Source organism: Candoia aspera, chromosome 1, assembly GCF_035149785.1.
Source record: "Candoia aspera isolate rCanAsp1 chromosome 1, rCanAsp1.hap2, whole genome shotgun sequence".
NCBI lineage: Eukaryota > Metazoa > Chordata > Lepidosauria > Squamata > Boidae > Candoia > Candoia aspera.
In genome coordinates, this window is record NC_086153.1 from 48,498,391 (window position 1) to 48,526,107 (window position 27,717).

Consider the following 27,717-nt stretch of genomic DNA (forward strand, 5'->3'; position numbering starts at 1 on the left):
AATTCCATTGATTTCAATTGATCTGAGGACTGAAACTCAGTAAACACTTGACTAGGTGGTGTATGCTGGGGACAGTGGTGTTGCAATGTAATTATTGTTAAAACATTTTTAGAAGGTGGTTGTATATGTTACTGGCTGAGACCAGGGCTTCTCCTGTTTCTGATAAGCCTAATTTATAAGAATATCCCCCCATCGTTTTGTACTCAGAGATGCACTTACAGCACATGTTCATCTAGGGACTTCATTTCATAGTACTAGCTTGGGACTCTAACATCTAACTTCAAGGAATAATGGCTGCCTTAACCCATCTAATCACTTGTTCACACATTAAGGTAAGTTAACAAGGACAAATATATCCACATAGGATTCTTAGAGTAACAGTAAGGTGGAAATAGCTTGCCATTGCCTTTCTCTGAAATTTTTTTTTTACAGTTTCCTAGTGATTCCTATCCACATACTAATCAGTCTAACCCTGCTTAGGAATCTGAAAGGGGTGGGGGAGAATCAGCCAAGGTCAGCTAGGTGCCGTCACCTACTTTAAATAATTAGTCAGTGCCCTCCTCCAAATAGTGCTTCCATTTGAGACTAGCCTTATTTAGGCTGAAATTTGTTTGGTAGCATTGTCTGAATGTTGGGATGCTCTCACACAGAAGTATTAAACATGTTAACTCCATATGTGCAATCTACTTTTTCAGGCATTTTTTTTTACATTGTTTGCTTCAGAGTTCCCTAAGTTTCCTTGACATCATTAATATAAGTCAATGTATAAATGTTCTCATATACAAATAAATCAGTAATAAATAGCATGGAGTATCGTCACCTGCTACTGTCCTTTATAGAACTAAAATTGTATGATCATTTGAACCATTTAACACAACCTTCATTTGACAGCATGACTTAAATTAGGAGAAATAATCTGCTTGTATATAACATCCCGCATGGGGAGGTGGCCAGGGGAGTGGGGGGAAACCAACTATTGTGTAAGGAAAGCAGGTCTAAACTTAGCATCTTTCCTGATGTGCTACTTTTATATGTATATGCAAGCATTACATTTATTTTAAATAAGGAACCATTAACAGTTTAAGCAAAAGGTTATACATTCTGATGTGGTTTAAATCTGCCAGAGATGCACTGGATAACTGTATTGATTATATAGCTTAGTTCTTAATCATGAGGACTATGTGGAAAAATAATACCATAGAAGAAACTTGCTAATATTACCTATTCCAAAGTTTTTTAGGCACTGAAATAAAGACATAAATATGGTCAACCCCTAGTTACAGAAGTGCATAAATTTTCATTCTTCAATAAGCTAAATTAGCCAAAAATCTTCTGCTTTGTACTTGCTGTCTTGCCTTATAGATGAATAAGCAACCAATAGTGAGAGCTTCAAAGGAATTAATTCTAATGTCATTTGTGGAAATGTTCCAGGTTCTTTCCCCAATTCTCAACTCATCAGTCTTTATTCAAACTGTTTTTATTTTGTCTCACATTGACATGTATCCAGTTCAAACATTCAACCTATGCAAGGGATTATTTAAGGTCAAAGGCAAAAAAAAGGGGAAAATGGCAATGCTGGTATACATTTTCTTCCCTTTTAATATAGTTCTCCTTCCCTCTGGATTCATCCTCATGTTCATAGGTACAAGTCATGATGATGTCATCATGCAAATGACAATTACATACTTGCATCATGCTGCAATTAGGTAGGCCACTTCATTTTTGTGATGATGTCAACATGCCTGTGTCCCTCTTGCCCTCCTCCAGAGATACTCATGTCCCCCAACTGCTGAATAAACATGCTCCAATCATTTTGTGTACAAAATGTCCTCATGATGTAGCCTTTTTCTTGTATTTGTACCTTTAAAGTCATATTGAGCTGTTCCAGTTTTAAAGTAACGTTTTCCCTCTTCTCCTGACACATTTGTCATGCATTCTTTGATGTTGCAGTGGATGAAGCTCCTACTGGCCACTTTTAGGGCTCGGTGGGAGTGCCCTCCCCCACCTTTGGTCACTGGAAATGACCCTCCATGACCATTTTGACTTGGGATGAAGGAAGAACAGGAACCTGGCTTCCACAGAGTCGTCATCATCAGCACATTTCATATCTGATCAGCGCTTCCCAAAGGGCCTGATGGGTCTCAAACAGGCTCCTCTTTTGACAATGCTAAACCTATTTTTAAACTGTTGTACCCTAGACTGAAGGTTGATTTAAACTAGGAAAGAGTGCAGGTTCTGCCAACTGTGTTGCTAGTTCTGTCATCACTGGATGAATTACTGGTTTCTGCTGCTTCTGCCAACAGGGTCATTCTTGTGGCCACACTTTTTAAAGATTTTGTTCTGCATACTCCATTCTGGCTTCATGGCTGGCCATCGGCTACTTCCAGGCATTGTTGGCCATGAGGAAAGAACAGGACCTGTAGCCAGCACTGCCATTCTCTTGAGCACTGCTAGTCAAGGACAGAACTCATGTGTTATTGAGCGCTCGGCTTTCTTCCCATCAAACCCTGAGACCTGTCAGCTGGCTTTTGGGGAACAGATATAATATTCTTTCTGTTAGTCAGGCAACTGACAGGTGGCTAAAAGTGCCATTCCAAGCCCCATCTTCCCTTGCCCCAACACCACTTATTAAGGAGAGCAATTGGTGGCTGTTTTTCCTGCCATCAGGTGACGCTTGGCAGGAGGGAAAATAAAGGCTGGGGCATGTACCCATCACTCTCTATCGGTTGTCCCCCTTTAAAGCAGTAATCTGCAGCATGCCTCATTCATTCTGTGGCAGAGTAGGGCTTGACCATCTGGGCAGCCATTGATATGCCAGTATACTTGTCTGTGAGTCATATATACACGTGTGCCATTTGTCTCATATATGCACGAGTGAGTATATACCTGGGCCATTTGTCTGTGCTCTTTGCCTTTCCCCTCCCGACCGTATAAGTTGGACGCCACGGTCCTTTCAGCTGCCGGCGCTTCTCTGACTCCGTGAGTGGGTTCACGGGCTACTGAATCTGTAGCCACGTGGAAGCGAACGACATCGTGGACAGTATTCGGGGAAATGGGGGAATGGCACTCAGCGGTCAGGCGGGAGCTGGACCCATGGACTCAAGCGGCTCTCAGTCTCTTCGAAGAACCCACCCTGAGTGGAGCGAAGGTCTGCAGATGGAGGCTGCCTGAGGTCGGCTCCGGAGCCCGCCTATTATTCAGAAGGGGCGCGAGGCGGGCCGGGTCACGCACCGAGGTGGGTGAAGAATCGCGACCAGCAGCCCCGCGGTCACCTGCTCCAAGGATCCGAGGGAGGCGGGGCCGGAGGGAGAAGTCCCCTTCCGTCTGACAAACCAGACCAAGCCAAGCCAAGCCAAGCCAAACCGCCTTGCCCAGCAAAAGAGATCCCTCGCGCCTCGGAAAGGCAGCGTGCCGGCCCAGCTCAGTCTCTCAGAGCGCGAGTTCCCCACGGGAAAAGCGAGCGAGCCACGTTCCAGAAGCTCGGAGAGACGGAGGTGGCCGGGAGGGGGTGAGGCGGAAGGAGTGTTGCTGAGGGAGTTCCACAGATACACACCTTGAGTGGTGCCCAGACACCGCACGAGACGCACGCACGAGGCGCTACACACACACACGCACAGACACACGCACACTCGCGCACAACTAAGGCGAGCGCAGGCGGCTCACACACCCCAGCGAGAGGGCGCGCGTGGAATCCGAGCTCAGCATCCAAGCCTTCCCTCCTTTGCCTCTCCCTGTCTCTTTCTGTCTCTGTGGTTCCTCTCCAGTCCCACGCGCTTTCTTGTCCTCTTTTCTCCCCTCCCCTTTCCTCCCCTCCCTCCCACCCCCCACCTCTTTGCTCTCAAACTCTGCCTCCCCGAGCCCTGAAAAAATGCCTGCCCGTGAAGCGAGGAGAGGGCACCGGGTCTGTAAATAAGAAGTGAGTACTCGTACAATGGCGCGTCTCGCTGGCTTGGAAAAAAAAAATCCGGCTGCCTGGAAAAATGCTGCATGCTCCTTTGCTTTTGCCGATGCATCTTCGCTCTAGGGCAAAGGAAGCCCCCCCCCCCCAGGTCCTACCCTACCCATTGCAGGCGAACCCATCCTGCCCATGCCCGCCTTCCCGCTGCCTTTCTCTCCCACCCCACCCCCTCCCCTCCGGCCTCGCCATCCCTATTGCACGGGCTCTTCCTGCTGCATGCAACACCTTGGCTCAAAAGCGCTAGGTTACACTTCATCTTTGTTCCAGGGGTGCTTAGCTTTGACTGGCGAAGAAAGGGGAAATGAGGAAGGAAGGGAGGTTTTGGTTTCGAAGGCTCAAGCAAAAAAGGTGGTATTGCCATTAATTTTTTTTCAAAAAAGATGGGGCTTTTCCAAACTCTTTGCCTGCTATCCTTGTGGACACAGAAGGAAGATGTGTACTGGTGCTGTTAGCAAATGATTTCAGGAGCATCTCTTGGGGAGGAGGCAGGGAAGAAACTGGTTGCTTCTTATAAAAGAATGGGAAGAGAGGGGTGAGGATTAATTTTCCTCCAAACATCCACAGGATTGGAAAGGTTTTATTCCTTGTGTGTGTTGCCTATGCGTGAAAGGGGAACCCTGAATCTTGGCTGTGTGGAAAAGCTTCCTATGAGCTAAAGGAAGCGGGGAAGAGTGTGTAGTAGTACCAGTTAGAACAGCGTCAGAAGAAGACACTTTATGCTGCCATCCAATTCCATTGTTAGCTTAGCTGCATGCAGCTTCTTAAAGGGGAGTGGATCAAGGCAACTTGGGAACTGCACTTGCTCAGGATGCCAAGGTTTCCTTGGGAGTGTGGGCGTACATTGCCTCTGAACAAGAGGGGGGCGCTATTGTTATCACTATGATAAATCACTGTTTAAAAAAGAACAGCAGGTGCAGGTGAACAGAGGAGGGTTTGTTGCACTAAACCTGGATTGCCTCCATTTTGGGGTGGGAAGATGGATGGAACAGGGTGACAACACACTCAGGGAGAGGAGATCAAAATGGTAGTTGCTGTATCAAATGATGATGGAATAACAGGATAGTTTTGTGTTGCTGCCTCTTCCTTGCTTTTCTTCCCATCACACAATTCTCAACATAAGCCACCATCCACTTAACAACTCTTTATTCTTGCATTCCCAGGAAGTCCACAGAGCTTCACTGCTAGTACTGCAGTTTAATTATCTTGTAGATTGTCTGGTTAAGCTGCCAGACATTAGCATCATCAGTCAAAAAGGATCTTACATGAAAGCCTCTAGGCAGCATCATTTAGTTATAGCCCTCAAACCAATCATTCTGGAATACTCCCCTGAAATCAGTGGAATTACTTCCATCACATCTACTGCAGGTGGAGATGGTTGTATGATTGCATTTCTGGGCTCAGAAGGATGGGATTGTATCAGTATCCTTGTTTTGTGGCAAAAGTTGTCCCAGAGCCATCATAATATAGGAATTAGGTTCCTGATAGTGTCACTCACATCCTAGCTTTGTAGGACTTGGGAAATATTAATTACTTGGTGCCACTGTGCAGTAAGTCATGACGAATATTCATCTGAGATTTTTCATCTTCATCTTCTTCCACCTTCTGCCCTTCATTATGTAAGAGAAAGCTCAAGTTGAGCTATGTTAATTATATGTTATCTTTGTCTTCAAAGCTTGTCTTCCTATGACTCTTTCAACATTTGAAGATGCTGCAAAGTTATAGATTAACATCCTGAAGAACATACTTTGCATATGGAAAATGATGTGCTATGCTCTTTAAGACTTGCCTTCTTTCAGAGTAGTGAGAATGGAAGAGGAGGGAGAGAGATTTATATCTGCTTTTAGGTGTAGAATTTACTTTAACTATCAGGGACACTCAAAGAAAAGTAAAATAAGGAGGAAGGAGTACACTGAATATTGCCGATATATTAATGACTTAATAGGTAATGTAATATATCTTCATTGGACATATTATTTTTGATAATAATTATAGGAATGTTGGGACAATGCATCAGTGCATTAAATCAATATCAGTGCCAATGCATCATTAGGCAGCTACAAATAAGAGAGTGGGAGGGAAGACCTTTACATAAGATAGCATCCTATGGTCCTAATTACCTGGCACTTAGTTATTTATTTATTATTTATTATGTGAGCATGAATTTTTCAGCACACATTCCTTAAAGGGCTTTCACTTAATAAATAATACCAGTTGGTGATACTCCTAATAAATAATAGTTGAAAGATTTCCATGAGAAAAAAATATAGTGGCAAATGGTTTACTCACATATTTCTGATATACATATTGTGTGTGCATGCATATCTATCTATCTATCTATCTATCTATCTATCTATCTATCTATCTATCTATGAGAATATATTATTTTTAATTAATATTCAGTATCATTGGCAATATTTAAAATAGATCAGGATTTGGGAAACAATGTGATAATCTGATAGAATATTAATTGTAAATTACACCTTCAAATAATCTCCAATATTATATCATTAGTTTTATGGCTAGTGATTTAGCTATGTGATTTGTGTGATATTTGGACAACAGAACTGTAATGAGGTAATATGAGGGTGTGGAATAGCAAATGTAGTAATTTTGTCACAACAGATTGCTGAAACCCTTGATCCATAATAAATTCTTCAACAGGTAGACAAGTTGAATTCATTGCCAGGGCTAGAGTTTCTGAAGTTAAATTAGAAGAACAATTAATAGCTTCTCTCTCTCTTTTTCGAGCAAGAAAAATAACTAGATAAATGTTGACAGGCCTTTTAAAAATTAACATTCTGTTTCTTCTCCACCCCTTTTTATTAGTGGCGGCACCTGACTTATTGGATCCCAAATCTGCCACTCAGAACTCCAAGCCACGGCTGTCATTTTCTACCAAACCCACTGTACTTGCTTCACGGGAGGAAAGTGATACAACTATTAATGTTATGAAATGGAAGACGGTGTCAACCATTTTTCTAGTGGTGGTTTTGTATTTAATTATTGGAGCTACTGTATTCAAAGCCCTGGAGCAGCCACATGAAACCAGCCAGAGAACAACTATTGTGATCCAGAAGCAAACGTTTGTGTCACAGCATGCCTGTGTGAATGACACAGAACTTGAAGATCTAATTCAGGTAACTCCCTATATAGAAATGTGTTCTTGCCATAGATTTAAATGAAGCAGTATTGATGTTGCTATTCTAGCTACAATGTGGTAGAGCTGATATTTGGCACAAATAATTTGACTTATGTTGTCATGTGTAAAAAGCATTGCTAATCCTAATTTGGATACTAGGCTTGCATTCAACCTAATCTTTTCACTGAATGCTACTCTTGTGTTTCCTGAATTGTTATTCATTGGCAGATGCAATCCAGCATACTTTTGTTATACTGGGTCAGCTGCAAACTGATTTACCTGGCAAACAAGACAGAAAAGATTATTTCTGGGCAAAAGTGACGGGGTACTGGTTTTTAACATCTCATTTTCTACTTTGACATTTATCATCTTTCTTTACTTTTTCTCTGCCACTTAGAATACCACTGTTACATGGAAAACAGTGCCAAATCATTATACTAAGAGTTCCATACATGTTATTTTCAAATACTACTGAAAAATTTACATTGGTCAAAGGAATGTTCTTTACTGTTAAAATGGTTTAGTCCTTTTAGAGTATGTGTATTCACAATGTGATATTTCTGTTGGATTCACCTTATGATATCTCCATCAAAAAGATAAAGGTAAAATACGATGTTTTCTCTGAGTGGGGTGATAGGATACAAAAGGCTGCAGGGGCAAGAGAAGAAGAAAGATATGTTGTGGAAACTTGTTTTATGCTCACACATTGTTGTTAGATTCATCTCAGAAACTTACATTTTTCTTATTTTCAGAAATTTGCCCTCTATTTCTACCAACCTCTCATCTTTTCCAATTACTTAATTCTGCTTGAAAACATACTGGGTTGAGGACAGGAGCTGAGTTGTTCGTCCATAGTAACAACAATTTTGCTTCCGCGATGATGTTCCCCTGTATGATTAAACACATAAACAGTATTTCAGAACTTTTTCGAAAGATTCCTTGTTTATGGTGCACATATGCACCATTTATGCACTATGCTTCAATGAAATGGGAAATAGCTACTTCTAAATGGGAAATAATTAGCTGAAAAAATCATACAAGTTCAAAAAGTTGCTGAATTTTATTTACATATTATCAAGGGAAAAATAGCTTGGTTGAAACATCCATCTGTGTTGAATCCAGGCTTCCTTTCCCTTCTTGCTAGAAAATTTCTCTAAACAGAAGATATGTCCAGGTATTCTCAAATTAAAACCATATCAGTCCACATTCCAGAATGACTTTGTTCGATAACTTCATCTTGTATATGGGTCTCCTGGAAGACAGCTGTCATCTATGATCCTGACTGGTCAGTTTGAATTTTGCTCACATGTATAAAACCACTCCCAAGATTAATTAAAAAAAGATTAAATCATCTCCCATCCCCAGATCTGTAGATTTATCTAGCAGAAAGAAGCCAAAAACTGTCAGCTACGGTTTGAAACAAAACAAAATAGATGTTACTGTATAAAACCGATCAGATTAACTACCTAAATTTACCAGGAACCTTAACCTTTGATGGTACTTAAAAGGTAACTCCCTGAGACTCTGTTCTCTGCCTGCCACTCGAAAGACAAAGCAAGATCTCCAAACTTAAGCTTTCCTACAGGTGGCTTCTGAAGAGAGAGATTCAAACTGACCAGTAATGATATTGGAAGACCTGATCAGGATTCTTATAGGAAGTTCCTGTTTAGCAGAATGCTGAGACATAAGAAAATCAGTCCAGGAAGTGGTTTCATAGAGTTTTTACTCCAGGAATGTCTTTTGTTTAGAGAATGATCTAGATATGGGCAAGAGAAGACTGGATCTATCAAAGTATTTGCTACTGCTATGCTGTGCTAGCATAGTTATAGCAAAAGGTAAAAACGGGGAAATAAACATTTGTCAAATTAAAAGTTGAAGTGTGAAAGAACACAAAGGACTTCATTTCATCAATGTTAGATAATTACAAAAGCTACACCTTCCCAGCTTTTAGTTATCAGTGTGAAATGGGGGAAAGGGTAAAGCCATTCATATATGCAGCTGTGGCAACAGGTCCTTGTGGTGGGCTGATCTGGATTACCTGTTTGGCTCAGTATAAATACAGGCCATTGACTATTTCTGAAGGGCAGGAATGCACAACACCAAACAAGTGATGCTCTAGAAGTGCTGTCCAGGTTCGAAGACCTGATAATTCCAAAGAGATGCTATCATTAGTTCTGAATGGGATTGCACACCCCTAAACAGAATTTGTTCACAGTTGGGGGACTTCTTGAACTCATAGCTCCTGCTTGAGGAACAAGTGCCAGTTGTGGCCAAGAGGGCCTTTGTACTGCTCCACTGTGTGCACCAGTTGTGACCTCTCCTGGAACAGAAGGCATTACCCACTGTCACTCATACCTTAGTCACCTTGCAACTGGACTGTTTCAACAATGTTTTTCTGCACAATAAGTTGTTTTATGGTTCTGAATGGTTAGACTTCCATTTTACATACAGTTATTTGTGATTTATGTTTTTTAGTTTTGATTTTGATTATATTGCTGATTACATTATATTTATCTTGTCTATTTATTTTCCCAAGTTATGAGTTGGGGAATTTACACTGCTTGGAGTTGGTCTGATTAGAATGCTTAAAAGCCCTGTAAAATGAATGGACAAATGAATGAATGAGTGTGTGCTATCCCCTACCTGCCCCCAGCCCTCCAGGAAGGCAGTGACCCCTGTTGGATTCAAACAGTGCTGTCCAGTTCATCTGCTGTGCTTCAGTTCACGGTAGGTAAATGACTCCACTCCAACTGATTACCGTGCTCTGTGGCAGGGATGCCCCTTCCCTTCCAACCACTGGTTGCTGTCCTCATGGCCATTTTTTTTATAATGATAAAAAGCTGTTGTTTTTGTACAAGTTCACTGATAAAACAATTAAAAGGGCACCTGTCTGGTAAATTGAATGGCAGGTCATCACCGTGGCCAAAGTGGAGGAAGATGTTGAAATCCAGAAAGGGATATTTTATTTCCAGATAGTTTTCTCATGGAGGTCCAGCAGTTTAAGGCTGTGGTGCAGAAAAGCCCCTTGATGAAAGTCTGCAAAGTAGTGAGCTATTACTAAGAAACACTCAACTAGGAATAGAAGAATTATAAAGGTGATTAAATAGATGAGCTTAGCTTAAGATCTTAGATAGCAACTTTCCAAGGCACTTTATCACCACAACCATTGACATGAAAACTAGTAATTAATTAGTATGATGAGACTCCTATCAGGCACCAGTATGTTGGGATAAAGGAAGTGCCAGTCATGTCACAGAGATACCACAAGTAACCAGTTGATCTGCTTTGGAACTGGGAATGCTTCAAGCCTCTCTCTCTCCCTTGTCCTGGATCAATGCTACATGGCATATCAGGCAGTAAGGGTTCTCCAACTCTTTCAGTCTTGGGCAAGTGCTTCGGCATCCTTCCATGTGATAATCAATGCCTTCAGGTCTTGTATCAGTATTCTTCACCATGTTATTCGAGGGCATCCTCGTTGTCATTTAACATCAGGGGGGTCCAACTCATTACCACTTTAGGGAACTCATTGTTCTCCATGCGAAAGATGTGACCAGGAGTCTTCTACATGTGAAGATGTTATGCAGTTTACATGAGCCATTCCTTCGGAGCACCTCCTCGTTGGTGATGTGGTCAAAATATTGGATCTTTAAGATTCGGCAGAGGCGAATAGAAATGAACAGATGGAATTTAATCTTCAGCGATATGGACAGTAAGGACTAGAACTTGTTAATCCTCTGAAAAACAGCTATCGCCTTCCCAATGTGGCCCTTAATGTCCGTCTCTGCATCACCATTTTGGGCGATCACACTACCTAGATAGGTGAACCTCTCTACTTCCTCTAACTGCTGGAGTCTGAGTACAATTCCTCGTACTGGGGCCATGGAGCTCACGTGCATGATCTTTGATTTCTCGGTGCTTATCCTGAGGCCGACTTTGTTTGCCTCACCATCCAAGACAGTCGTGGCATGTTGTAATTTTGACTCATATTCCTCAAGCAAGGCTATATCATCAGCGAAATCCAAGTCGTCAAGGTGACTTTGGTCAGTCCAGTGGATCCTGTCCAAGTACATGCTCTACCTCACTGCATGACATACGGAAGAGGAGTGGGGACAAGATACAACCTTGTCTAACCCCAGTGGTAAACTCAAAAAAGTCCGTATGACCATTCTCAGTCTTAACACAGCTTTTACCCTTGGGTATATATATATTTTCCCCAATATCCTGAGTTGGCCAATTTAAAAGAATGCTGGCAATAAAATAGACATTTTTATGTAATGCAATTCTCTTTAATTAATGGACGAATTTGAATTATATAAATTACTGCATGAAGAATGAGACTTAACCCACCCTTCCCAGTATGGTCACCTTCAGATTTTTAAAATTTCTAATTCCCAGAAAAACTAGAGAATTGTGGGACCCAAAAATGCACATAAAGAAGACATCAAATTAAAAAAGTTTTCCAATCCCTCTTTTAGGCTTTTACCCTTATTCTTAGCACTCACCAAAAGTGCAAGCTTGTTACGTTTCCCAGGAGAAAATGGATTCTTGAGGCAACATGTCCAGATAACAACAAAGGAAAAAGACAAAGCACAATTATAAGTGTATATAAAGCTGGTATATTGGAAATCTTCTATAGCAAGGTGTTCTAGTTGGCAGATGATTATGTGACTGATCTAGATCTTTATTACTGCTGTAGTCTGGAGTCCAAGCAGTGGTTCACTCAATATCAACTAGCTATTCTATGCTTGAAGGCATGGAAAAGGGCCTCCATACAGTCATTCAAGAAACGCTTTTTGCTGATGACTGTGCACTCCTGGCTCACAAAGGTAGTAATCTACAATTGATGCTGAACACATTCTGAGACGCTGCTATGTTCTTCAGCCTGACCATCGGCCTGACCAAGACTGAAGTACTTTATCAACCCCATTGAACCAAAAATCACTATTGATGACACCCAGCTGACAAATGTAAACAGCTTCAAATACTTGGGAAGCATCATCTTGAGCGATGAGTCTTTGGACAAAGAAATTGACTACAGGATCAGCAAGGCCAGCCAGGTTCTAGGTCAGCTGCATACTACAGTGCTCAACCAACACAGCATCTGTATCTCCACAAAGCTGAAAGTCTACAGAGTTGTGGTTATCCCTTTTCTCCTATATGGGTGTGAGTCCTGGACTCTGTACTGAAGCACATCAAACAACTGGAGAAATTTCACATGTGCACTGTCTGCTCCATCCTTGGCATTTGCTGGCAAGACCATGTCTCCAACCTGGAGGTCTTGGATTGTGCACAGTCCACCAGCATTGAATCCCTGATTAGCAGAGCCCAGATGCAGCGGGTGGGACAGTCATCAGAATGGATGACCACCATATGGCTCACCCATTGCTCTATAGTGTACTGGCATCTGGGAAGAAACCTTGAGGTCATCCATGCAAGCTGTACAAAGATGCTGTGAAGGAAACCCTATGCCACTGTGACATTCAGCCAAGGGAACTAGAAGCTGCGGCTGCTGACAGAACCCACTGGAAAGCTCTGTGCTATGAAGCCTCCACTGGCTTTGAAGACCGGCACTGCCAAAAACTGGTAGAAAACCATGAATGGTGTGACAGAGTAACACCCACAGTTACTACAAAAATGGATTTCCAGTGCCCCCCACTGTGCTAGACTCTGCACTTCCAGACTGGTGCAGCAAAGCCATCTCCATGATTAAAGATGAACTGCACAACACCACATCTTCTTTGAACCCAAGGACTATCATATGATATGAACTGGATCAGTGACAGTGTTCATATCTGCCAGGGTAATGGTTGATCAAAAGGACTTTTGGGGAAGTTGGCTTTTCACGTTTGACTTTTTCTTATAAAGCAGTAGTTATTTATGAATGTAGACATAACACAAAAGAAGTTCCTGTTTAGTTTTGAGTTGTGACAATGTTGGCACTCCCATAGTTAAGTCTAAAGCTAGCAAACTATAAAATGTGCAGTATATGTTCTTATTTCAGATCAGGATAAGATGAAATATAAGACGCTAATAATTAGAATGAATGTAATTATGCTACAGCCTCTCTCTATTGCTGTCCATATTTCTGGACCACAATTCCCTGACAATACCCTGAATGGGACTGATGGGAGTTGTAATTCAAACCATCTGGAGAATATCAGGCTGGGGGTGACTGTTACATGCTGACTCGAATTAATTAATGCAAAAAGTCTTGATCAAGGATAACTTTTTAACTCCAAAGCAGCCAGATTTGAATGAAAGTTCCTTACTGGAAAAACTGAATAAATATAATCCATTGCATTTCTTTTATTTTTAAATGTGTTTCCTCTTTAAAACACAAATTTCTGGATTTCATAATCATACTGATTATTTATTTTTATAATAGTAAAGCAAAGATTTCAGACAATATTCAGACTTACGAATGGTTATTTTACACTCTGGTACTGATCTCAAGAAATAGTGAAGGAGTGCAGGAAAATAATTTTTGGTGACCTATTCTAGGTACTTTCTCCATAGTGATTTAGCTATTCTTTTATACAAAGTGCAACAGTTCATTAGTGATAAGCAGAAAATTTCATTTGGTTCCATTTTCAATGAGATCATACTGAAATGAATAAGTGCTCTGCTCAACTAGTCAGAAAGCTTTGAATGAGACTATTTCACAGGTAATTTTTATAGATTTATTAACATCTGCAAATGTCTTTATAATGAGCTCCATAGTTCTAGAGCACAACTAATGTAAAGCATGATTATAACAAACAGAATTATAACACACAGCCACATTCATGAAAGATTTAAGATTCCTGTTTCAGTGAAAAACCTAGTTTTTCTTTCTTTTGTTCTGTGCAATAACTAAAGCAGCATTAAGAATTTTATGAAATAGCTTTGGTCATTTCTGAATGATTAAACACTTTCATGAAACATTCTGTTTCATTACTTATCTTTCTGAACTTTCTTTATCTTTCTTTAATCATTAGAAGGTTTGTAGAAGTTACACAGAACATGGAATTGTGAATGATATATTTTTAGTGATACATGCTTACTTTACTGGCCAAATGCGACAGCTGGAAACCATAATCCCCAAATTTCCCAGGTTTTCCCTTTTTTTTTGCTAGCTTTCTATGAAGGCAAATAAACATAGGCTGCAATACCATGGTGCTTGGGAGAGTCCTTAGGTATTGCATTCTTTTTCAGAATCTGTCTGAATTCGGAAAAAAAAAACATAATTAGACCCAGGATCTACTCCAGTGACTCTGGTCTGATGTTGGAGTTCTTACATCAAAAAAGCTGAAAGTATGTTTGTCATATGACAATCTTTGTAATTTCTGGGCCTAATACTCTCCCTGTTCCAGACATACTTGCAATACATGGAGGTCTTTCAACCAATCATCCTTCCTTCCACAAGAATTTGAGGTGGGAATAGATGAATTCCTTTTCCTAGTCCCACATCCATATCTCAAGAGGCTCCCAGACTAGTACTCCCAGACCAGGTTTAGTACTGAACATATGAATACAATAATATGATCATCTAATTTCTGACTTCTATGATTCACATAGTCAGTGCAGACATTTGACTTTTTGTTATGGATGCCTCCATAAAAGAAATGTTCTCATTGTACTTTTCATTGCATATACTTCCATTAAAAAAATCAGCATAATAATTTGTGTCCTTAAATCCTAAACCTAGATTCACAATAATGCTAACAAGTACACAGATGTTAACATCAATTAGAGTAACTACCTTCAGCCATAATGAACAACTGATTAAGAATAATCACCCTTCCAGGCAGCATTTCTATCATACACAATATGCAGCTGTTACTTGTGGCAAATCTGGATGTCTTTCCTTGTGATAAGGAAAGATATCCACCTAATATTTTCCTTGCAATGGGTAAGCCCTGTTTATTTATTTATTTCCTAAACACTGTTTTCATTATGCACAATTATCCTAAACTTGAGTTAATTGTATGGGTTCACTACCGTTTCTATAGTGCAGAGCTACAGGATAAACAATGGATCATTCACTGATTTTAGAAATTGGAATGGCACCCACATTCAGGATAGCATCAAAACGTGCCCGCTAGGATTGTATTGAAATAGTCCTCCTTGTATGGAGCATAAGAAGAAAGATGGAATTGTTAATTCTTCTTACTTTTTATGTGCACTCCCTATTTCATATGATCGGCATTCTAGGCTTACTTTCATCCTCTTAGATTCATCTTTCTGAAGTTATGCTTCAATGGTCAAAAGCTATTCTGCTTCTCTGTTTTGTGTAGGTTCGATCTCTCCACGCTCTAGCCTCTAAATAACTAAAGACAGTATAGGGACACTTCAGTTACTGTTATTCTTCTGCAATGTGCACTTCAGGGTTAGGACTGCATTCTCCATACTCATTCCCGTATGTGCAACAATGAAGGTCAATTGCAGCAGTGGGAGCTTTGTGTCTTACTTTAATAAGCACAGACAGAAATCTTGCATAAATTTTATATTATCCTTTTAAGGGTCTCTTTGAGTGATCAAAACTGGGGGCTTATTTGCAACACATGCTGACATTTTCTTTTTCCCTTTTGACTAACTATGTTATTAGTAAGCTAGTTATCAGCTTATGGAAAGACTACATTATTTAAGAATTTTGTTCATGAAAGTTTTGCCTTTGTTTTCTTTTCTTACTAGCATGTTGTTGTTGTTGTTTTGTCTCAAGGGAACAGACTCCTTTGCACAGAGGGCTAATAAGATGCATGGTGACAATAAGCCAGTTATGCTGGATCCACCAACTGAGTCATGATTTACCGTTAATGTAAGTGGTTAGCACTGGAATGAGTTGTAGATACCTTTAGGCCAGAATATTACTTCTGAAATCAACCAGAAATATGAACAGTTTAAGGAGTTGATCATTTAAGGCTACAAGGAATTTAACACCATACTAGTTCTCCAAGACGTTTTATGTTAATATGGTGATCAGTCATATTGTCACATATATTAGAAATTAAATAGTTTAATGGTCTTATCAAATTTTATAGGTTCCAGTGGCAAAACACATCTGTAAAATCTCATCATCAAAACAGAATTTGATGCAGTGGATTCAAAGTGACATGCAGAGCTGTGTGAATGTTTTCCATCTCTGGATAGGCTTCAGAACCTGTGGATTGTGACCTGTAATGCCTGATAATGTAGTACTGGAGCCCCATAATAAAACACAAATTATCTTATAAACTGGTATTGATCAAATGCTTTATCATGTAACATTCTCAGTAGGAAGAATGTTGTCATTTATGGGATTTATGACCAGAAATGTTGCCACCGAGAAAATGAAATATATCAGTATCAGGTTTGCTAAATGAACCTCAAATCCATTTTCAATTGCTAAAGGAATGTGCACATTGTGGTGTTTTTTTTTGCACAATTCAATTAATATATCACTCTAGCTAATGACTTGTCTTTTACAGTAATGCTGAAATGATATTGAATATTGTGGACTCAAGTGATGCTTGAGAAATTTGACTAGCCTGTAGCTTTTTATTTCCAGGACTCATTTTTGGATTGGAAGGCAGTTATTCTTAAATAACTTAAACGATTCTTTTAATTTTGGGGTACAATTCTGTATAAGCAAAACAGCATTGTTTAAATTAAGATGTATACAGTATGACAGGATAAACTTAAAAAAAATAAAGCTACTTTTACAAAGTTATTTATTTGTTTACTTTCTCTACAACTCTTCCTCTCATGGAAACCCAAAGTTTCACAGGAACTCTTCCTTTGAAAAATATAATTGATTAATGCAGTAATGGGATGGAATAAATTTATGAACCCATGCAAAACTGAGATAGGTCTGGAATGAACTGATCCATCCCTCCTTAACAGACATTAACATTTTACTTGTTGCCACAGCACAGTCCTTAGACTTACTGAGGTGCTCCATTCTTACAGTATATTTATTTTCTACAGTATACAATATCTACAACATTTCCCAGCTTATGAAAATATAACTCTGAAATTAATTGCAACCATACAAAGAATATTAGCCTTAAAAATTGCATATTTAGGGGGTGATATAGAAATTCTGAAATAAATGTATGGATATGGAGGTTCCCCTGACAATGTTCAGGATTTTTTTCAGCATTCTGGTAGGTGGCTCTGTTGATCACAGAAGGTGACCAGAGTGATCTACGAGATTCTTCTCAAGCCACCTCTTTATGTTGGCAGATTCCAGGAGAAGCAACAGAAACAATGCCAGAAGCACCTGTGGAGAAAGCGTAAAAGTGAACTTGACTGAGTATGGGTAAAAGCTCATGTCTGAGCCTACAGCATGGCAATAAGGGAAGTGAAGTATTCTTATTTCTCTACCTTTATTGTTCCAGTGGCCCTGTTTAAGATTACTCATTACCTGATGGGAGGCTGAACAGAATCATCTGCCACGTGGTCTCTGTGATGATTTTGGTGATAAAGTCATTCAAAGTTGCCAAAATCTTGATTCATCATAGGTAGTCTCTATAGTGATGACTGGGCAATGTTCTGCATCCTTCTCTGGGATTTATTCCATCTTGTAGACTGAAAAAGTGGATAGGATGCTCTACCACCTTTAGGCCTTACCTAAAAGAAGAAAATTTGGCAATGGTAACTCATGTCCTTAAACACTACTGCCCTGTAGTTTACCTCAGAAGCTGCAACTGATGCAGAATGCAGTGGCTTGCATGCTAATAGGTGGGACTCATCACAGTCAAATATACCTTTACAGCAGCCATTACATTGGCCAATGCTTCTGGGTACAATTCAAAGTATTAAGTTTGACTTTTAAAGCCATTAATAGACTGGCTATTAAATAGCTACCTGCAGGGCTGCCTTCTCCAAGTAGAAATTATTTGTCTGGTATGCTCATCCTGAATGGGAATGCTACAGATTCTCCCTGCATGAGAGGTGAGGTTGATGTTGGTATGGAAAGATGTTTTTCAGTGGTGATCTGGCATTATAAAATAGCCTCCAGCTCAGAAATAATCTTGGTTTTCTTTGGAAAAGCAGTTAAGACAGAATTATTCCATAGGTCCTTTGGAAGTTGGGGTCACCTGTACTTTGGAAGTTGATGGGCCTGCCTGATTATTGAAACAATTATGATCTTTAAATTCTGGCAGTATATAAATATAAATATATATAAATACAGTAAATACATAGTCTTCGGTTGGTACTGTAAATACATATAAACATATATATACATCTGGTTAATTCTAATTTTATTTTTCTAAAATGCCACTTTCAAATGTCAACAGCTGGAGAAGCTGTGAAACAGATGAAGTTTTTTCCCCTTTTTTGTTTGCTAAGAAGTTCCAGTATGTGAAAATCTACCACAAATGAATGCCATTAGGAGAAAAGAAGAGTGCAATACATTGGCAGTGTCCTTACATAACTGCTGATTTTATTAAATGAGTTAACAGATTTATAAATCATAATTCATCCAGAAAAATTCCTAGTGTGGTTTGTTAAGACAAAGAGATATGTTCCGTCCTAAGGTTTATAATCTAAAAAGAAAAGGAAATGGGATAGAGTGGGAAAAGGAAAACCAAAAAGGTTCTGGTACTAATTCTTGATATTTTTTTTCCCATCACATTTCTCATAGTGGCATATATTTGGAAATACTGTTTTGTTAAAGTATATCATACTTGTGATTTATGCAAAGTGATCAATTGATTGTATCTCCTAGAAATTTAAATTTTACCACTTAGATTGTTTCTGAGCAAGATTCAACCATGTTGTTGAATCTCTTGTAATCTCTTGGGTGTCCTAGACACAGGGGCTCACTGTGCTTTTTCCTTTAAGTGAGTTTTTCTTAGCATTACATATCTATAGCACATGTTCAGACTTTAACTTTTTCAGCTTCTAGAATCCTGATGTTGTTTGCTCCCAATATATCTTATAGCTGATATGTTTCAATTTGGGGAAAAGTTCAGGATGAGTTTTATTTAAATAAAAGTAACAAACACATATTTCAATGTACTGATACTTTATTTATGTAAGCTACCTTCCTGGGGGAGTTGGGGCTCTAAAGATAACATAAATATTAGGTAAATGTAAATACATTAAATATTTCCCCTTGTATCATGCCAGGATGAACTGAGTAGTTTTATGTCATTGTATTAGCTACTACAATATTCCATATAATATGATATATTACTAATGCTATAACAGGTGTTCATATGAAAATAACAGCCAGTCGTAAATGTGCCATCATATAAATGTAGCAACTGATAAACGGTCCTAACCTAATTGTATAACACTTATAAAAACTGGGCAAATATGCATCAATCAAAGTGATGGTATAGTTAATACCACTATATGCCAGAAATCGGATTGGACTAAGACAGGAATGAAACAAGTAATTTTTAAAAAAATATATTTGTTCTGGTATACAAAAGAGAGAAAAAGAATATAAAATTAAGAAAAAAACTGCATAACCCTTTTCCAATACATTGTATTAAATACAATTCTGCTTAATTTTCAATCAAAATCATTAAATCTTGACAGCATGAAAAATATTAATCAGCCATTCTGTTATGTCTGTTAATAACCTACTCATAAATAGAAAGTAGACATATACCTAGATCCTAAATCCGAGTTCCTAAATCCGGAGTAGCCCTATTTTTCCAATATTGAACTATGATCTTATTTGCTTTGTCTCATATTTGATAAATTCACACTTCTTCATAGAGATGAGTTTGAAATTTTGAGCATGTAATTGAAAAACACACATCCTTAAATTGTACTGATTTTTATATTATCTTATTAACAATCTAATGGATATTGAACCAAAATGGTAAATTAATATAACCATATCATATGAGTAAGTATCCCCTCATCCATTTTTCATTCCTAATATTATGAAGTAAGTCATGCTCCTCTAGCTGAAACTAGTCCATAGAATGTCTTGCTAATTTGCTACTCTAAGTGTACTTATATTTTAATATAATGCTGGACTCTCAAAAAGAACTCAACAATTTTATTTATTTACCAGATTTATTTATCACCTCAACTGAGTATGACTCTAAGTGATGTACAATATCCAAACCTGATAAAACAATATAGTGACAATATATAATATCACAAAATAATAGTCACTCATACCCTTGTTATCTCTCATATAGACTATTGCAATGTGCTCTACATGGGGCTACCCTTGAAAAGTATCCAGAAGCTTCAGCTGGTCCAGAATGCAGCTGCGTGAGCTGTTTTTGGTGCCCCCAGAAGGGCACATGTAACATCACTGCTGCGCGAGCTGCATTGGGTACCAGTTTGCTTCTGGGTCCAATTCAAGGTGTTGGTTATTACCTTTAAAGCCCTACATGGCATGGGGCCAGGTTACCTGAGGGACCGCCTCTTCCCCATTACATCAACCCGTCCCACCCGATCGTGCAGAGAGGGCATGCTGCAGACCCCGTCTGTAAAAGAATTTCATCTGGGGGGGGGTCCAGGAAGCAGGCCTTCTCTGCAGTAGCTCCTGCCCTGTGGAACATGCTGCCCCCGGAGGTGAGATTGGCCCCATCGCTCCTAGCCTTTTGGCAGAGTCTGAAGACCTGGTTCTGCCACCTTGCTTGGGGTGGAGAGGGGAATAGATCTACATGGGGATGGTTGTTATAGACCACTCCTCCCACACTTGGACTGTTTTAGATGTTTCATCGCTTGGATTCTTTATTTTTACCTCTATTTATATTATTTATTACTGTATTTTACTCTCTGTATTTATGGTTATGGTTTTAATCGATTGTTGTAAACTGCCCAGAGTCCCCCGATGGGATGAGATGGGCAGGGATAAATTAGATAGATAGATAGATAGATAGATAGATAGATAAAATAATGCCGATTAGTAAAAAACACTCCAGCATTGGTGACTCCCCAAGTCATTCAACTAAATTTTTACATGTTTCTCTAAGGCTGTGAATATGGGAGAGCTACTTTTTCTTGGGGACAAGCTGTTCCAAAGGGGGACAGTCCTCCTAGTCCCCTCCTGTCACACAAGACCCTAATTATATTTTGAAACGGGCCCTTCAAGAACAGCAAGAATCTAACTTTATTTTAAGATGACAAGCACAAACCTGAAATGCTACATCACTGTAAACATTGTGTGTCATGACCATATCTTATTTAAAAAACAAAACAAAACAAAATAAAACAAAACATGGCAACATCACTGGTGGGGAAAGGAGCATTTTTTAAAATCCCTGTTTAATTTTGGGACTTACTGTGAAAACTTAGCTGCATTGAAGCCTATTAGAGGCAAAACACACCTATTTTATCTCTGTGTGTATATTTTTAAAGGAAAAAAAATCACATTCCTGAGTTTTGACAGTTTGTTGGTGAATTTCAGCAAAGTAATTTGGGCAGACTTGAGGGCAGTGTTTCTTAACCTTGGCAGCTTGAAGATGTGTGGACTTCAGCTCCCAGAATTCCCCAGCCAGCATGAAGTCCACACATTTTCAGTCTGCCAGGGTTGAGAATCACTACTTTAGAGGCTATAAAAACGGGTTGGGTACCGATGGTCTGTGGCAGAGAAATTAATCACTTTAACTGAAGCAAGTGGTTCCTGTGTCCAAACAGTGGCTTATTTTCCAGTATATGATCCTAGCATTTTAGGATGAAGGATTGGTAAGACTCTCTCAAATTGTGCTCAACTCCAGGTGATGATATGGATATATTCATGGATTTTTCTTTGCAACAGTATAAAAATTGTTTGTCACTGCCATCTTCTAGGAGGAACAAGAATACATGATTGCAATTCAATGTGTACTTACTTTGAAATGTGTTCTGCCAGTACCAGGTCTATGGGATTTAACATAAAAAAACACATTTACTAAGGTTCATTTACTAAGATGCAAATACAGATTCATTAAAATAACATGTAGAACCTTTTAGATTGCAGAATATCTGCTCAGAAAATAAAGATTTGCATCAACAGAAAAATCCATTCTTATATCTCAAATCATATGATAATGAAACAGTAAAAGATATTACTGTCTGTATTACCTCACCCCACCCTTCCATAGGAATAATATTGTTAACTCTTAACCCAGAAATAAAGCTCATCCTTTTAAGGGACTTTTGAGTAAACATGCTGAGGATTGCAGTTTTAATTCTTTTTACACAATGTTTCTCAACCTTAGCAACTTTAAAATGTGTGGACTTCAGCTCCTAGAATTCCCTAGCATGCTGGCTGGGGAATTCTGGAAGTTGAAGTTCACACATCTTAAAGTTGCCAAGGTTGAGAAACACTGTTTTAACAGTATCAAAAGAAGTCCTCAAAAATATATTTTAATTATTAGAGGCTATGTAATTATATCATAGTGCTTCATGATCTATACATTATTCATAAAGTGTAGGTATTAACATGTATGTTAGCAGTTCAATCAAAGTTATTTTTAGAATACTTTTCAGCTGAACTGAATAGGATGCTTATTTGGGAAAAATAAGGTAGCAAGCGTTTTTATTGGAATAGAATCTTTCAGCATCTGTAATGGAATCTGAGAATGATCTTGGAAGACTGGGGGGTGGGGGGTGAGGGGAGGAGAAGAGATGCTGCCTAGGGAATGATCAGATAAAAGGGGGAGGAGCCTGCAACTGAGTAATGGGCAGAGAAAGAAACTTAGAAAGGATCTGCCCTAACTGATCAGGTGGTAAAATGGGATGGCAGGAGATTTTTACTTTCAGACTTGCAAGATTCTTTTAATGTAACATAACAATAAAGTAAAATTAGCTCATCTGGTTGTGTTTCCTGTCTGGGCTACCCTTAGTTATGAACAGTCATTGTCTCTCAGTTCAATAATTTTCACTTAATTATATTTCAGACTTAGATCAGAGACTCTTGGAAGTGAAGCAGTTTCAATATGTTAGGAGATGTTCCCCATTTTAGGCTATTTTTTTAAAAAAATCAGGTAGATATCTTTCACAAGCATATGGAATAGAGTTTTCTAATATCTTTGTTAATATTTCATAAATACTGAGAAAAATATCTTTAAATTTTCAGCAAGTTGTGGCAGCAATAAATGCAGGAGTCAATCCTAAAGGAAATATGCCAAATCAAGTCAGTCACTGGGATTTGGGAAGTTCCTTCTTCTTTGCGGGGACTGTTATTACCACCATAGGTAGGACACAATTTATTATTCTATTTGAACATTGATGACCCAAAATAACTTTAGCTAAATATATATGTTTATATTCTTATTTGGGAACTTTGTCTCTTTTAATTGTCCTGTTTTCAACAAAGAAATGTTGGCTAGATCTGTGTTCTTACATATTTACAAAAATACGTATCAATAATCAAAAACTGTAAGTGTAAATTGGATTTAGTTTAGACTTTTTAAAATGGAACACTTGCTTTTTAGTTTGATTTGTTTTGTTTAGCAATAACTGTCTTTCATACAGTTATTCTCATATATTTTAACTGAGGACTTTATAAAGTTAATCTATTTGAAAAATTTCTTTAATCTAAATATAGATCTAATCATCTGGCATTTTATTAAGTATTGGGTAACTTGCAACAGTTTATGACCAAGATTCTTTCTACTGTATGATACACATATTTTAAGGCAGGTACTACATAGATAGTTGCACGATGCCAGACTGAACATTCTAACTACATTATGTTGCTTAAATATCTTACTGTTGGACAAAAATATTTGAAAATTCCATCATAGGCATTATTTACTTCTCTCTCACACACAAACTTACTTAAGGAGAGACAGTGATATCAGGTGGCGGTACATCCCATCCCATCTTGTCACTGTGAAATTGTGTTGCATGCAACATCTTCAGTCCAAGTGAAGGGCTGAGAAGACTCCTCCTCTTCTTTCTCCAATCTAAGATTATCTGAGAAGGGAAAAGTGAGATTGGACCAGCCATGCACCCAATTCTCACCATGTTTTGCCTTGCAGAGGACCTTGGATTGAGCTGCAAGATAAAGACAAATTTGCCTTCTGCAGTGGATCTTATGTATACATAAATGAGTATCTGTGTGAGAAACAATCATATTATATGTTAAATATATTAATTTAGAAATGTATGGGAAAGTGCATAAAAAGAGGTATTCTGTAAACTACCCTGGTGAAAATGTATATTTATACTGTTGAAATGTTATCATATCATCTTGTTGGATAGGGAGATTTCAGCATGTTTTAATTGTTTTGTAATGAACCTGTAAGGCGGCCTTTTTTCAGCCTGTCCAACTTAGATGGCTTGTACTGTAACTGCCACAGTTGTGACAAATCTGGGGGATATTAGGTTGAGAAAAGTTGCCATAGAGAGTTTTGAATGAAGTTAGTAAACTTGTCTTGATTGTTTGAGAAGATCATAAAGTTAAGAATGTCTTTCATTATTTTCAATGGCTCTAATCTCCTTTTCTAAAAAAAAAAAAAAAGTTACTCAATATGGTTAATAAATAAGCAATTGTTACCCACCCACCCCCACCCCCAAAAAAGAAAACAAATGTATACAAGCCAAGTTTTTGAAAGAGGAACTGGAAAAACTTTTATTACAAATAACACTGTCTCTTTTCTTCTGTAGTAATCTATTGCTGAACTAGAATGAATTATTTCCTTCACCAAAGGGAAATATCAAAACAAATCCAAAAGGGACCACCAAAATATACTTGCTTGAAATAGCAAAACAAAGTGTTGTGCTTAACTTGTCAGAGGATTTCAAAACAGCATGTTTATGTTGTTTTAGAGTGCTATCACTGGTGACTGGCATTTACTACTGGCGTTTGGTTTTGGATGTGCAGTTCTATGAGTTCAATAATTCTACTATTTTCCATATAATTAGTTTTGAAGTTTATATTTTGTTAAGTATATGATATATAATACTGCCTCCTTACATGCTTTTTTACTGAATTGCAATTGATGCAATCAGAGATGACTTTTTGGTGTCTTTGTATTTTCAACACACCACTATTTCACAGCCTTAGCAACTTTAAGATGTGTGGACTTCAACTCCCAGAATTCTCCAGCCAATATGGCTGGCTGGGGAATTCTGGGAGTTGAAGTCCACATACCTTAAAGTTGCCAAAGTTGAGAAACACAGCTCTACACAATTCTGGACACCTCATGTCAAAAATGAAGATCAGATTAACTAATATGACAGAGATATGGAAACATCTTCCTTTCAGAAACCAGTCACTGTGATTCTTTACATTAAAGTCAATGCATTACTTTTTTATTTTACACATTGATCTGTCCCATTCATTTTCTAGTAAGTATTTGGTGTGAATAAAAGTAGCATGTAAGATGGGCACATGTCTGGTCATAGTAATTTTTGAGATTGCTGTTCCATATAACTGCAGCCATAGAAATTGTTGTTTAAAAAAGTTCAGAAGTGTATATGAGGGGGTAGAAGGGAGCCGTACTGAATTCTTAGCTATAAGGGAGCAGAACATCAGATAAAATGTCTTGAAAAACATTTTTATTTCACATAGGCAATATTGACAGTCATTTAAGAATAACTTTTGAATAAGGAACTCTTCCCTTCCCGGCACCCTCTAGATATGATTTCCTCACCCTACAATACCTTGTGGTTCTGCTGGGTGTGGATGATGGACTCCTTGGTCCAAAATATCTGGGAGGTGCAAGACTGGGGAAAGTTGTATAACTTCCAATTTTATTATTGGCTTGTTTGAATCACTTTTATATTCCACTGTCACTTATGGCAAGCACCAGTTGCTTTGAATATGGCATGAATAACCTTTGGTATTTTATGGAATAATATTTGTTTAAGATTACTCCTGCTTCTGTGCAAGGGGAGCAACTGACCTATACAAAATATCAAAATCTCCTGTGTTCTTTTGGTGTCATATTATAATGTCAAGCAAAACTGTTCTATTTTCTGAAAGTGAGCAGATAGCAAGCAGCTACTGACATTCTGAAAAATATGCCATATTTGATGGCAGGTCTGAGCTAGCACTTAGCAGACTAAAGTAAATCCTTGTAGATTCACATTTGTGATTATGGTCCTGGTCTCTGAGTTCAAACAATTTTTTTTATTGTAAATAATGTTTCTTTCTCCAGTGTATGTCCCCTGTAGGCACAAGCCTTTCTTCTGAAGTCAGAACATTTTCTGTCTTGTTACTGTATGTAGTTTATTGATTCAGCTGAACAATAGGGAATTGTACTATTAACTCTGTTATTGCTGGTAGAATTTTATTATTAATCAGAGAAGTCTGTGTTGAAATGTGCTTTTCAGCTGGACATTTAAGTATGTGATATACAATCTCTCCCTGATTCCATGAAGGCATGGTAGGAACAAGAAAGTTTTAACAATGCATGTTGCATGAAAGAAAAAGTATGTCACAACTTTCTAACATCCAGTGTAGTAGGATTATATAAAAGCATGTTTACTAGATACAGATTGTATAATTTTATCAGTTTTATTTTTTTCTCTTTTTCAGTTATTTGTAATTGTCCTTTTTGTTATATTAAGAATGTTCTCCACTTTTTAATCTTTTAAAAAATATTTTAAAAATTTAATATTTTGTCAGGACCATCTTCAAGCTATGTGGCCTGACATTTATCTGTAATCTCTGAAAATGGTTCTTGAGATCAACTGTAATAGAAGAAAAATTGAGCTGAAAATGGGGCGGCCTTGGTCCTGATCTTGAGCCAGGGTGTTGGTTTCAGGCAGTGATTGATGGAAAACCATGCCCTTAAGCTCCCAATCTGGCCAATCCAAAGAGTCCATGGTGCTGGCTAGTTAAAGGGCTTCCAAACATCCTTCTGTTCTAAAGAGACCTGAGATCTGTTTTGCAAATCTGCAGATTTGCAGAATCAAATTATCCAAGGAGAAAAACACAGGATGGCCCTAGCAACTCACCCCAAACTTCTCGTAAGCAGGACAAGGCTCCTTTTCCAGGGGCTGGAACATTGTCCTGTCATGCTGCTAGCAGTGGCCAGCAAAGATATGTGGTATTTATTTACTTGCTGGGTAAATGTATAGAGGCAAAATTCTACCCCTCTACAGCCTGGAGTTGTTGAAGGGAGCTTAAGGTTGCGGATAGCTGGAGTTCACTGGGTTGCTGGGAATTGGCAGTGGCAAAGACTAGCTAGTGTGTCATTTTCCTCCAGTGATGAAACAGAGAATTGTTCTCTATCTCTGCTTACAAATAGCAGGCTTGCATTATCTTTGATGTCTGGCAAGAGTCTGCAAGGTAAGAAGGAATCTTACCACAATGAGAAGAGTAAATAAATTTGTGTTAATCCATGAGAAATGATGTCTACTTGGGAACAATGCCACCGGTTTTAACTTCACTTTCAGTGGGAAAGTAAACCACCTGCTTCATTCTCCCATTAAATTTTCCTGTGGCTGGAACTGGCTAAAACTATTTATGAATTATTACAGTAGATAACAAAGTTGTCTGTCTGTCCATTTATCTATGTTTGTAAACTATGAATATTTGACTGAACAAAAGTCCTTAGCAAATATTCTAAATTAAGCTGAGTAACAAGTTCTCTTGAAGTGTCTCTCTTCTTGTTGTAAGGAGTGAATCGCTCTGTAAGAGTGCACAAGATGTTGGCAGTCCTGGAGTCCCTCTAAATAGCTTCATTATGCTATATGCAATGTATACACCTTTATCTGCATTTTTCTTGTAATACTAAGT

At 38.5% G+C, this 27,717-nt stretch overlaps 1 protein-coding gene across 1 annotated transcript in view; it reads left to right on the forward strand.

The window, feature by feature from the left end:
* The first annotated feature begins 6,789 nt into the window (after positions 1–6,789).
* The window catches only part of KCNK2 (potassium two pore domain channel subfamily K member 2), an 88,690-nt gene continuing 67,762 nt past the window's right edge, over positions 6,790–27,717 (forward strand). The window contains exons 1-2 of the mRNA XM_063290136.1: positions 6,790–7,095; positions 23,101–23,218. Coding sequence (XP_063146206.1) covers positions 6,907–7,095; positions 23,101–23,218 — 307 coding nt within the window. The 5' untranslated portion in view covers positions 6,790–6,906. The remainder of the gene's footprint in view (positions 7,096–23,100; positions 23,219–27,717) is intronic.